The sequence below is a fragment of the Scyliorhinus torazame genome, chromosome 11 (assembly GCF_047496885.1).
Source record: "Scyliorhinus torazame isolate Kashiwa2021f chromosome 11, sScyTor2.1, whole genome shotgun sequence".
Lineage (NCBI taxonomy): Eukaryota > Metazoa > Chordata > Chondrichthyes > Carcharhiniformes > Scyliorhinidae > Scyliorhinus > Scyliorhinus torazame.
Genome location: NC_092717.1, coordinates 46,974,598 through 46,988,236, shown reverse-complemented (window position 1 = coordinate 46,988,236; position 13,639 = coordinate 46,974,598). Strand labels below are relative to the sequence as shown.

The window sequence follows — 13,639 nt, the reverse complement described above, 5'->3', positions numbered from 1 at the left end:
ATGCCTCCATTTATCCTTCCAAAGTGCATAACCTCACACTTTTCCACATTGTATTCCATCTGCCACTTCTTTGCCCACTCTTCTAGCCTGACAAGGCCTTCTATAGCCCCCCCTGCTTCCTCAGTATTACCTGTCCCTCTGCATATCTTTGTATCATCTGCAAACTTAGCAACAGTGCCTTCAGTTCCTTCTTCCAGATCGTTAATGTATATTGTGAAAAGCTGCGGTCTCAACACCGATCCCTGAGGCACACCACTAGTCACTGACTGCCACCCTGAAGAGGATCCTTTTATTCCCACTCTCTGCCTTCTGCCAGTCAGCTGATCCTCTCTCCATGCCAGGATCGTATTCTTAACACCATGGGCTTTTAACTTATTTAACAGTCCCCTATGTAGCAAAGTCCTTCTGGAAATCGAAATAAATCACATCCACTGATTCTCCTTTGTCTAACTTCCTTGTTACCTCCTCAAAGAACTCTTAACAGCTTTGTCAGACATGACCTCCCCTTGACGAAGCCATGCTGACTCAGGCCTCTATTATCTTGCACTTCCAAGTACTTAACAATGACCGTAGTCCGGCTCACCGGCCTATAATTTCCTGTCTTCTGCCTCCCTCACTGCTTAAACAGCGGTGTTACATTAGCCACTTTCCAGTCCCTGCTTCTAGTGATTCCTGAAAGATTACCACCAATGCCCCCACAATCTCCTCAGCTATCTCTTTCAAAACCCTGCAGTGCAGTCCAAGTGACTTATCCATCTTCAGATCTTTCAGTTTCCCCAGAACCTTCTCCTTCATGATGGCTGCTGCATTCACCTCTGCCCCCTGATTCTCCTGGTATCCCACTGGTTGTCTTCCACCGTAAAGACTGATGCAAAGTAACAATTCAGTTTCTCTGCCATTTCTTTATTTCCAATTACTATTTCTCCAGCCTCATTTTCCAGTGATCCAATGTCTATTCTTGGCTCTCTCTCACATTTTGTGTATTGAAAAAAACTCTTCCTGTCTTCTTTTATATTACTAGCTGGCTTACACTCGTATTTCATCTTCTCCCCCTTGTTGCTTTTTTTAGTTGTCCTCTGCTTGCTTTTAAAGGCTTCCCAATTCCCACTAATCCGCGCCACTTTGCATGGTTTTTCTTTTGCTTTAATGCTGTCCTTGACTTCCCTCGTCAGCCATGGATGCCTCGTCCTCCCCTTGGCATGTTACCTCCTCCTTGGGATGAATTTCTGTTGTGCCTCTTGAATAACCCCCCCAAAACTCCTGCCATTGTTGTTCCACTGTCTTCCCTGCTAGGCTCCCCTTCGAATCAACTCTGGCCAGCTCCTCCCTCATGTGTTTGTAGTTACCTTTGTTTAATTATAATACCATTACATCTGATTCCAGCTTCTTCCCCTCAAACTGCAGGGTAAATTTTATCATATCGTGTTTACTGCCCCCTAAAGGTTTCTCCATCTTAAGTTCCCTAATTAAGACTGCTTCATTACACATCACCAAATCCAGAACGCCTGTTCCCTAGTATGCTCTGTCACAAGCTGCTCCCAAAAAAATCTCTTGAACATTCCACAAATTCCTTTTCTTGGGATCCACTACCAACTTGATTTTCCCAGTTCACCTGCAAATCGAAGTCCCCATGATTATTGTAATATTGCCTTTTTCATATGCCTTTTCTATCTCCTGATTTATTTTCTGCCCCACCTCCTGACTACTGCTAGGGGGCCTGTACATAATTCCCATCAGGATCTTTTTACCTTTGCAATTCCTCAACTCTACCCACACAGATTCTATGCCTTCTGATCCTATATCGCTTCTTGCTATCGATTTAATTTAATTCCTTGCTAACAATGCAACCCTGCCCCCTCTGCCCATCTGCCTGTCCTTTCGATAGGATATTTATCCTTGGATATTTAGATCCCAGCCCTGTTCCCCTCGCAGACATGTCTCCGTGATGCCCACAACATTGTACCAGTTAATTTCTCAAATGAACACTTATGAGAATTTAAATTCAAATTACCAATTACTTGTACACCCTGCACAAAGAAAGATATTTATAGCTGATGGGAGACCAATCACCTTAGCATCGGGACATTATTACAGTAAAGATAAAGACTTGCATTTATATAGCTCTTTTCAGGAACACTAGATATCTCCCAAGTGCTTTACGGGCAATAAAGTACTTTAGAAGTGTAGTCATTGTTGTAATGCAAAAAATACGACAGCTAATTTTGTGTGCAGCAAACCCAAGCAGCAAAGCGATAGTGACCAGTTAATTTGTTGTTTTGATGTTGATTGAGGGATAAATATTCTGGACACTGGGGATAACTTTGCTTTTCTTCAAAATAATGCCAGATGATCTTTATCTGAGCATCCAGAGCAGACAGATGGGGCCTGGGTTTATCATCTCATCTCAAAGTCTCTCTCCAATACTGCACTGAGGACCATTAATTAACGGTCTATGTACCTTAAAACGATCGAATAACTGTTAATGACTGCCAGTTAACTACTCTTTCTCATAAAGTGAACAACTAATAGTGGCCGTCAGGTTGTGAATTGTTTTGGGAGATTTTAAAGATATCCGATTTGAAATAAAAGGTTAATTCTCTTTGTCTCTTTTTCTCTCTTACATTGTTACTTTGCTGCTACATTGTCTCTTTTTCTCTATTACATTGTTACTTTGCTGCTACATTTCTCTCAAGTGGTGTTGGTGATTTTTGTAATTATTTTCAATGTTGAGACTGTCATTGTCCTAAAGTTTTCAAGTATGATATTTATTGACAGAAGGTGAGCTGGTTGACATTGGACTCGGTCAGAAATTGTACTTAAACTGTCAAGGGAAGGGGCATCCGCTGGGTGAGTAAAAATTTTCATTTGGTTAGATTTTTTGTTACGGTTTAATAACATTTTGTTCTATCAGGGAATGAAATAAAAGGCAGAAGTGAAATAAAATATTACTTATCTCGGGTCCATAGCAAAATTTATTGAAGATGAAAAATGTCCCACTGTGTCTGACTTAAAGGGTGTTGGTTGTTTCAGTGACCATAGATGGGTCTTGTGATGAGTGGATAAGAGAAATCAGTTTTATTATGAAGTAACAGTATGTACAATACTCTTCAGATCCTAACCAGGCCTGAGATGTTGGTTCCAAACCTGGCCGATATTTATATTGCAGGTTACTGGAGTGTCCATGGGCACCCTGCCCCTCGTATCCATGGGCACCCTGCCCCTCAACGGGGGAGCTCGTACTGAACAAGGCTCATGGGGAGGCTAATTGCATCGACTCTGTAAGTTTAGTGTGGGTTATCCCCTCCCCCAAGTCCGAAGACTCTCCCAACGATGGTGGAGTGGGAGTATGTCTGCTGCCTCTTCGCTCACGGCTGCGCCTGCTGGGCCAAACCAGGCAGCATATACCTGGATGGTGAACGTTGTTTCCGCAACAAATGCCGTGGTGGAGGTACTGTTGGAGGCTGCTGAATGGCTTGTTGCCCATCAAAGATTTCCTACGCCCGGGTCTCCATGTTCGAATCCATATCAACGACCTCCCGCATCTCTGTACCTGCCCCCCTTGGGGCAACGCTCTTGAGTCTTGAAGAGTTGGAGTAGGCTGGTCAGTAATTGGCTGTGAACGGCTGGTCTCCTATGTCTGATATGATCAACGTGTTTTTTCATGGAAGTGACCTTGTGCTTGAACTTGGTATGATACCGCCCGGTCTGGCGAAGAACCTTTCCCAAGATCCACTAGGTGCCATCTGTGGAGTTTCGAACATAGACGGCGTCATCTGGCACAAAGTCTGGTCCGCGCATGTCCATCTGGGCGATGCACATGCCGCTCTTGGCTGCAGCGTACTTTCTGCTAACATCTGGGAACATAAGACTAAGATCCGTCCGTAGCTGTCAATATATCAATAATTACGCCGGTGCTACCCCGGTTGCGGTATGTGGTGCGGTTCGGTAATGGGAACAGGAATCTTGCCAACAGAGTGTCCATCGATCCCAAAGGTTGCTTTTTTAGCCCCCATTTAAATGTTTGTACCGCCTTTGTCGCCAGCCCATTTGAAACCAGGTGATACGGGACTGTAAGGATATTTCGGTTTGCCTTTGTAAATCCTATGAATTCCTGGCTGGTAAAAGGGGCGGAATCCCCCCCCCCCCCCCCCCCCCCCCCCCCCAACGCCGGGTGGAAGAATCGCCCGGGCGCCGCGCGAGTCCTGCCACGCCGTCCCGACGCCTGCATGCGATTCTCCCAACCCCCACCCCCAAACCGGCGTGGCGCGAATCACGGCTGGCCGCTGGGAGAATCACCACTTGGCGTTGGTAATGGGCGAGCAGTGATTCTCTGGCCCGCCCAACACGACAGGTTCCCACCGGCGCCATCCACACCTGGTCGCTGCCGGTGGGAACAGCGCGGAAATGCTAGGGAGGCGGCTTGTGTGGGGGCGAGGGGGGTTCCTGCACCGGGAGGGGGGTTCAAAAAGGGTCTGGCCCATGATCGGTGCCCACCGATCGGCAGGCCGGCCTCTCTGAAGGAGGACCTCCTTTCCTCCGCTGCCCCGCAAGATCAATCCGCCATCTTCTTGCCGGGTGGCCGCGGGGAGGACGGCAACCGCGCATATGCGGGTTGGCACCAGCCAATCCGCGCATGCGCGGGTGACGTCATTTGCGTGGCGCAGCTTTTACACGACGCCAAGGCCTGGCTCGCGTAAATGACGTGGCGCTGCTCCTAGCCCCCCGGGGGCGGGAGAATAGGGGGCTGGGAACGGCCTCCGACGCCGGAGTTAAACATTCCGGCGTCGGGACTTAGGGCGCAATTCTCCCATCGGGAGACTATGTGTCCCGTTGTCGATGAAACGTCCAAGATACTGCAAGGCCTGGATAGAGTGGACGTGGAGAGGATATTTCCACTTGTAGGAAAAACTAGAACCAGAGGACAACATCTCAGACTAAAGGGATGATCCTTTAAAACTGAGATGAGGAGGAATTTCTTCAGCCAGAGGGTGGTGAATCTGTGGAACTCATTGTCGCAGAAGGCTGTGGAGGCCAATTCACTGAGTGTCGTTAAGACAGAGATAGATAGGTTCTTGATTAATAAGGGGATCAGGGGTTATGGGGAGAAGGTAGGAGAATGGGGATGAGTCAAAATGTCAGCCATGATTGACTGGTGGAGCAGATTCGATGGGCCAAGTGGCCTAATTCTGCTATTATGTCTTATGGTCTAATGGCAACTCCTCTGGGATACACTGCGTGCTGAATAAGCCGTCATTTTTCAATGGGTGCCATCAAGGCAGTCAACGGCATTCTATCCAGCCATTTCGAGTGGGTACCCACGATAATCAACGACATAAATCCTAGGAAAAGTCCGGCATGTAGCCGCACCCAAGGCCACCCTGGCCACTCTGGCAGAAGCTTCTGCTGTTTCTGACAAACCCTTCATTGTTGGGCCACCTTTTCAATCTCTGCGTCCAGGCTTGGCTACCAAACATGGCTGCGAGCAAGCATCTTTATTTTAGGCACTCCTGGTTGTCCGTTATGCAAGTCCCGCAAGATGGAGTCCTAGCCCCTGGAACGATGGTTCACAACAGGATACCATCTTCAACACTGAACTCTGATATTTTTGTTGAAAATGCCTGCTCACAAAGCCTTCTTCGCAATCGCCCCGCTCCCATCACTCACCTGCTGCCCTTGGCTCCCACTATTTCTTCCTGTTCGTGGCTCCCTAGCCTACCTGCCTTCTGTTCTTTCCTTAGACGCTAGCATCTGTTCTTCTCCTCGCTGCTGGCTCCACTACGGTCTTCCCCTGTGCTGAATTCCTGGGCTCCACCTCATGGCAGGAGTTGGTCAGTGCAGGTAGTTCAGGGACTTCAGCTGATAACTGCAACGCCCAATTTTTGCCACAAAATAGTTTTGGAATTCTAAATATGGTGAGTGTATTTTTTTTATTGTATAGCATATTGTACAGTATTTCTTTTATTTAGTGATGCATTTTATTTTATTTCAGTGAGGAAAGTGCTGCACATGTAAGGTACAGTGTTCGGGCTTGGCACGATGCTAACTCTTCTTCTGTTGCCTCAGTCCCCATGCTCACTTCTATGTCTTTGACCGTTCAGTGGATTCTTTCACTCTCCTCTAGTATTCTTCCTCTACCTGGACTCCATCCATTGGGCTCCTCCCTGCTCTTGATCTTTTTATTGTGCGCTTTCGGTATGACTTCATCTGTTACAATTTCACTGCCCTTCTCACCCATTTTAATCTGCCTCCCTCTGAACTTGTTGAAATTCGTTCTCTTAAGACCAACCCTGACCTTATGATCAAACCTGTTACAAGCATGGTGCCATTGTTATCTGGCGTACTGACCTCTACCTCGCAAAGGCTGAGCGCTAACACTCAGACACTTCCTCCTACCTCCCCTTGGACCATGAACCCACCACCAAACCTTAAGCCTTTTTTTCTAGGATGGTCACTGTCATCCTCTGGTGATCTTCAACCTCATATCCCCACAACCTCACACAGTCCTCTTCTACCTCCAGTTAGACCCATCGTATCAGCCTGTCCTGCCCCACGGAACTTATTTCTTCATATCTTGTCGACATCCTTTCTCCCCTTGTCCAGTATCTTCCCACTCTTGATTCCTCTGATACCCTATGTCATATCAACAATTTCCAGTTCCCTGGCCCTAACTGCCTCCTTTTCACTCTGGATGTCCAGTCATTCTCCACCTCCATTCCCCACCAGAATGGTCTGAGGGCTCTCCAATCTTTCTGGAGCCGAGGCCCAAACAATCCCCATTCACCACTCCTCTGCCTCGCTGAATTTGTTCTGTCACTCACTAATTTCTCCTTTCTCCTTTGTTGTGAGTACCTGCATGGGCCCCAGTTATGCCTGACTTTTTGTAGGGTGTATGGAACACTCCTTGTTCCAGGCCCACCCCCGCAACTCTTTTTCCATGACATTGATGACTATATTGGTGCCGCTTCATGCTCTTGCCTCGTCCTGGAAAAATGTTTCAACTTTGCTTCCAATTTCCAAACTCTCCCACCTTCAAATAGCGCCATAGAAAGGTTACAGCACAGAAGGAGGCCATTAGGCCCATCTTGTCCATGCCAGCCCGAGGACATCCAGGTGCCCTTTCTAACCCTGTCTTTTCGCACTCAGCCCATAACCCCGTGCTTTATGCACTTACGGTGCAGATCCGGGTACTTTCTCTGCCGGGCAACGAATCCCAGATGCCCACTGCCCTCTGTGCAAAACGTTCTTCCTCATGTCCCCTCTACGTTGGTGCAGACTCAATGGGCCGAATGGCCTCCTTCTGCACTGTATGTTCTATGTTCTACATCTTCTGCAATTTATATTGAATCTATGTCCCCTGGTTCTGGAGTTTTCTGCCATGGGAAACTATTTTTCCTGTCCACTCTATCTCTTTCCTTCATAATTTTGTACACCTCAGTAAAGTCTCAGCTTTCTTTGTTCCAAGGAAAATAACACCCATCTATCAAATCTCTCCTCATAGCTACACTTTTCTAGCCTTGGCAACATTCTTGGAAGCCTCCTCTGCATTCTCTCCAGAGCAATTACCTCCTTCCTGTGGTAGCCAGAACTGTACACGATACTCCAGTTGTGGCCTCACCAGTGTTTTATGCAATTTCTTTCCAAAAATATTTTTATTCAAAATGTTTTCCATTTTATACGTCACGCCAAACCAAAACAATACCCCAATCACAAATACCCTCTCCCACTGAAAAAACCCAATCCCCCTAAATACGCCACCCCCTGCAACTAATGATGACCAGCTCTTTGAAATACAGAATAAACGGATGCCATCTTAGAACCCCTGAATTGCTTCCCTCACGGTGTACTTGACTCTCTCTCAAGGTATAGAAACTCCAACAGATCTCCCAGCTACACAGAGGTGCTGGGCGGAGAAGCTGATCTCCAACCCATAAGCACTCGCCTCTGAGCAATTAATGAGACGAAGGCCAGGACATCGACCCCAGCACCCGTCTACAGCCCCGGCAAGTTGGACACTCCAAATATGGCCATTATAGGACAGGATTCCAATTCAATTTTCATAATCGCCGACATGGTATGAACGAAGGAGACCCAGAACCCCACAAGCTGGGAGCAAGACCACAACACGTGCACATGGTTAGCCGACCTCTCCCACAACGCTTGTACTTGTTCTCCACTCCCGCAAAAAGCCCTACTGATCCTAGACCTAGTCAAATGAGCCCTACGCAAAGGTGTATTTAGACCAAGCCTTGAACACGAGGACGGGGAGTTCACCCTCTGCAGGGCCTCGCTTCACACCCCATCCTCCGACACCAGCTCCAACTCCTCCTCCCGCTTGGCCTTGTGGCCCTGCACAGATACTGTGTCTTTGGCCATAATCCTTCCACAGATCCCCTGCGAGCAAACAAACCCCCTCCATCAACGAGGTTGGCAGCGCCGTCGGGAATGTTGGAAAAATCCATTTTGCAAAATTGTGAACTTGCAGGAGTCCGACCGCGAGAGCTCAAATTTCTCCGTCAACTCCTCCAAACTCGCAAACCATCCCTCCAAGAACTGATGCCCCATTCCTTTCAGCCCCTTCTCTTCCCACCCCCGAATGTGGCATCCAACCTTGCAGGCTCAAACATATGATTCGTGCAGATCGGAGCCAGCTTCGATACCGCCCCAAATTAAAATGTTGCTGATAAATGTCTCCATATCTTCAGGGTGGAGTTGGCCACTGGATTTGCCGAATATTTCACCGGTCGGCACTAGTGCCCTCAACCCAGACCCCTACATGATTTCGGCTCCACCCGTACCCAGGTGGCCCCCAGATCGCCACTCCACTTCAACACCTTCTCTGCATTCGCCGCCCAGTAATAATATATCAAACTCAGCAACGCCAGGCTCCATGACTGTCGGTCCCTCTGAAGAACTGTTCTTCGAATCCACACCACTTTGCCCACCCAAATTACGGACAAATTCAATTTCTCGGCTCTCCCAAAAAAGGGCTTCGAAAGAAAAACCGGCACATACTGGAACAGGAACAGGAATATAGGGACAGCATTTATCTTCACTGACTGAATCCTGCCCACCAAGGACAGATGGAGACTATCCCACCTCTGCAAATCGGTCTTGACCCTTCCCATCAAGCTTGTGTAGTTAAACCTACAGAGTCGATCCCAGTCCTGAGCTACCTAAATCCCCAAATATCTAAAATGAGAACCCGCTAAGCGGAACAGCAACACCCCCAGATTGACTCCCCTCCTGGAGGGAGTAATCAGGAAACACTCACTTTTCTCCAGATTCAACCTGTACCCTGATAGAGGCAAAGTGCCTCAGCAGTGCCATTATATCGCCCATGATGAGGATTGGGTCTGTCTCGTACAGTAGAAGATCATCCGCGTACTGGACCATCTTCCACGTCCCCCATACCCCTCATTATTCCCTTCCACCTATCTGAAGCCCTCAGGGTGAATAGCCAAAGGTTCTATCACCAGCTCAACAAAGAGGGAGGGACATAGGGCCCCCTGTCTCGTTCCCCTGTTCAACTGAAAATTCCCCAAGCTCACATTGTTTGAGCAGACACTGGCCTTTGGTGCTGTATACAACAAGTGCACCCAAGTATACAAGTGCACCCATGACGCAAATTTAGGCTCCATCCCATTCCATTCCAGTACTGCAAACAAATACCCCCATTCTACTCCCCCATTCCAACCTATCAAAAGCCTTCTCGGCACTAGTGCAACAGTGACCTCCTGCTCAGTCCCTCCCGACGGGGCAAGCACCACATTTAACAGTTGCCGCACATTGAGACAACAATCGCCGACCCTTAATGAAACCCGTCTGAACATCCCCATTAACTTGAGGGAGACACTGCTCCAGCCGTAGTGCTTGTACCTTGGCCAATATCTCAGCATCCACATTTAGTAGGGAAATCGGGCGGTACGACCTGCGCTCCTTTTTTAAGAGAAGCGAAATGGACGCTTGCATCAATGTTTCTGTATTCCTTCAGAGTGGTGAGCAGGCTCAAGCTGATGTGGGGTAATCCACTTTTCCAGTCGCGCTTTCACGATGGGAGGAGCATTTGGAGATTAATTAGTCTTGCAGTGCGTACTGGTACAGAAGTTCACATGATCTAGTAGAAACTGTGTGGGGGAGCCAGGCACTTGGTTCGGCATCTGTTTTGTTGATGGAAGGTAGCAGACTGTCTCCTTTCAGCGTCACAAGGCAACATCGTAGCTTCTGATGGTGTGTCTGCAGGTCATGTGACACAGCTCCCACATCTTTTTCTTGGTTTGAACAAAGGATATATACTCCTGGTCTAGAGTCTTGAGATGGTTAATGTTTCCTCCATCAATATGTTTACCAGAGGTTTCAAAGACCTTTGCCTTCACAGATGGATTGTTTCTGTTTACCTCAAAAATGTAAAGGGACTGTCATGATATCCATATTAACATATCATGGTGTAATCACACACACACACTGATGGACAGGTAGACGGACCAATCAACATACACGCAACATCACAGCCAATCACCAGTAAGAGCACACGCACTACAAAACAGGGAACACCACAGTTCCCGCTCATTCCACCAGGAGATAGCTCAGAGCACAGAGCTCACAGCGTGCCACTCAGACATACACCATGTGCTGAGTGCCTCTCTAAGTTAGTGCTAGGGCTGGGTCCACAGGTTAACTGGTGAAGTACGAACCACAACCAGAAGTTAACAGTTGTTATTGTACAGAATAATAAAACAGATGTACCATCTACAACCGTGTTGGTTCGTTTGTATATCGGAACACCCAACACGACATGATACCAGGATTGGAAACTCGCCAGCAAATGTGAGACCTACCTGCACCTCTTCAGAGATCCGCCATCCTGCACCATGAACACCATCAGCCCGCCACAGCCGCTCCAAATCGCTGGATATCTCGGCGTCAACTGGAAGCTGTTTAAACAGCACTTCCAGCTCTTCTTAGAAGCCACAGACAGGGAGAATGCATCGGACACCAGGAAGATCGCCCTCCTTCTCTCCACGGCGGGGCAACACGCCATCCACATCTACAACTCCCTGGCATTCACGGAAGGCAAGGACAAGACAAAGTACAAGACGGTCCTTCTAAAATTTGAGCAAGACTTCCGGGTGCGACGATGACCAGCTGAGTCGCACGTTTCGGCAGCTCCCGGTGAAACGGACTTTTGGGCTCTTGATAGGAGCCCCAACGGCAATTTTGACGGCTAAAAACACTGTGCGGTAAACCAGAAGGGAATCCCCCCTTGGATACGGATGAAAAAAGGAGGAGAAAGTGGCCGGATTGCAGTGGATCCTTTAGAACAGCGGCAAGGAAGGCAAGCAAAAACCAAGATGGCGTCGGAAGGTGGCAGTTTAACATGGGGCCCTGAACAACAAGAGTTCTTGAAATGCTGTGTGGAAGAGCTCAAAAAGGAAATGAAGAAAGAGCTGTTGGCCCCGATACTACAGGCGATCGAAGGGCTAAAGGAGGAACAAAAGACCCAGGAGCGGGAGCTTCGGGTCGTGAAGGCAAAGGCAGCCGAGAATGAGGACGACATACAGGGCCTGGTGGTGAGGACGGAGACGCAGGAGGCACATCAGAAACGATGTGTGGAAAGGTTGGAGGCACTGGAGAACAACGCAAGGAGGAACAACTTGAGGATTCTTGGTCTTCCTGAAGGTGCGGAGGGAGCGGACGTCGGGGCATATGTGAGCACGATGCTGCACTCGTTAATGGGAGCGGAGGCCCCGGCGGGTCCGTTGGAGGTGGAGGGAGCATACCGAGTGATGGCGCGAGGACCGAGAGCAGGAGAAATTCCCAGAGCCATAGTGGTGAGATTCCTCCGTTTAAGGATAGAGAAATGGTCCTTAGATGGGCAAAGAAAACCCGGAGCAGTAAATGGGAGAACGCGGTGATCCGCGTTTATCAAGACTGGAGTGCGGAGGTGGCGAGAAGGAGGACGAGCTTTAATCGGGCCAAGGCGGTGCTTCATAAAAAGAAGATAACATTTGGAATGCTGCAACCGGCAAGACTGTGGGTCACATATCGAGGGAGGCACCACTACTTTGAGACGGCGGATGAAGCGTGGACTTTTATTGTGGAAGAAAAACTAGAATGAGCGGGTTATTAAAAAGAACGTTTGAACAAAGTGGTGGGGCGAATGTGGGGGGCGAAGAGGGGGGTTAAAAAGAGGGGAAAGAGGAGTTTTATGTACTAATCCTGCGATGTGGTAACTTTTCTCTCTTCCACAGGTGGTGATGGGGGGAGGTGGAGGAGATGGGGCGTTGGCCATTGGGGGCGGGGCCAAGGGAGAAGCGCGGGCTTGGTTCCCGCGCTATGATAATCATGGCGGGAATAGAGAAGCAGGAAGGAGGGGGCGTCGCACGGTGCGAGCCGAGGTCACGGGGGGAAGCCGAGGTCGGCCAGAGTTTGCTGACTTCTGCGAGCAACATGGGGGGAGTAATTACGCTAGCGGGGGATCTAGCGGGGTGGGTGGGAGGGGGGAATTACTGGGTTACTGCTGCTGGGGAGAGGGGGGAGCTGGTATGGGAGGGGATGGGCGGGGGGGCACCGACTGGGGGAGATACAGCTGCGTGGGAACCGGGTGAGGAGCTGGAAAAAGGGGATGGCTAATCGACAAGGGGGGGGGGGGGTAGGAAGCCCCCCAACCCGGCTGATCACGTGGAACGTGAGAGGGCTGAACGGGCCGATAAAGAGGGCACGGGTACTCGCACACCTTAAGAAACTTAAGGCAGATGTGGTTATGTTACAGGAAACGCACCTGAAACTGATAGACCAGGTTAGGCTACGCAAAGGATGGGTGGGGCAGGTGTTCCATTCGGGGCTAGATGCGAAAAACAGGGGGGTGGCTATATTAGTGGGGAAGCGGGTAATGTTCGAGGCAAAGACTATAGTGGCGGATAACGGGGGCAGATACGTGATGGTGAGTGGCAAACTACAGGGGGAGACGGTGGTTTTGGTAAACGTATATGCCCCGAACTGGGATGATGCCAATTTTATGAGGCGGATGCTAGGACGCATTCCGGACCTAGAGATGGGAAAGCTGATAATGGGGGGAGATTTTAATACGGTGTTGGAACCAGGGCTGGATAGGTTGAAGTCCAGGACTGGAAGGAGGCCGGGAGCAGCCAAGGTACTTAAAGATTTTATGGAGCAGATGGGAGGTGTAGACCCGTGGAGATTTAGCAGACCTAGGAGTAAGGAGTTCTCGTTTTTCTCCTATGTCCATAAAGTCTACTCGCGAATAGACTTTTTTGTGCTGGGAAGGGCGTTGATCCCGAAGGTGAGGGGAACGGAGTATACGGCTATAGCCATTTCGGATCACGCTCCACACTGGGTGGACTTGGAGATAGGGGAGGAAACAGGAGGGCGCCCACCCTGGAGAATGGACATGGGACTAATGGCAGATGAGGGGGGGTGTCTAAGGGTGAGGGGGTGCATTGAAAAGTACTTGGAACTCAATGATAATGGGGAGGTCCAGGTGGGAGTGGTCTGGGAGGCGCTGAAGGCGGTGGTTAGAGGGGAGCTGATATCAATAAGGGCACATAAAGGGAAGCAGGAGAGTAAGGAACGGGAGCGGTTGCTGCAAGAACCTTTGAGGGTGGACAGACAATATGCGGAA

At 49.2% G+C, this 13,639-nt stretch overlaps 1 protein-coding gene across 3 annotated transcripts in view; it reads left to right on the top strand.

Annotated features, from left to right (window-relative positions):
* Nucleotides 1–13,639, top strand: part of LOC140385261 (uncharacterized) — a 217,884-nt gene that overhangs the window by 23,132 nt on the left and 181,113 nt on the right. For 2 of the 3 annotated variants that reach the window (XM_072467216.1, XM_072467218.1), the window contains exon 3: nt 2,776–2,847. In XM_072467216.1, coding sequence (XP_072323317.1) covers nt 2,776–2,847 — 72 coding nt within the window. The remainder of the gene's footprint in view (nt 1–2,775; nt 2,848–13,639) is intronic. The other variant, XM_072467217.1, reaches the window with a different exon arrangement.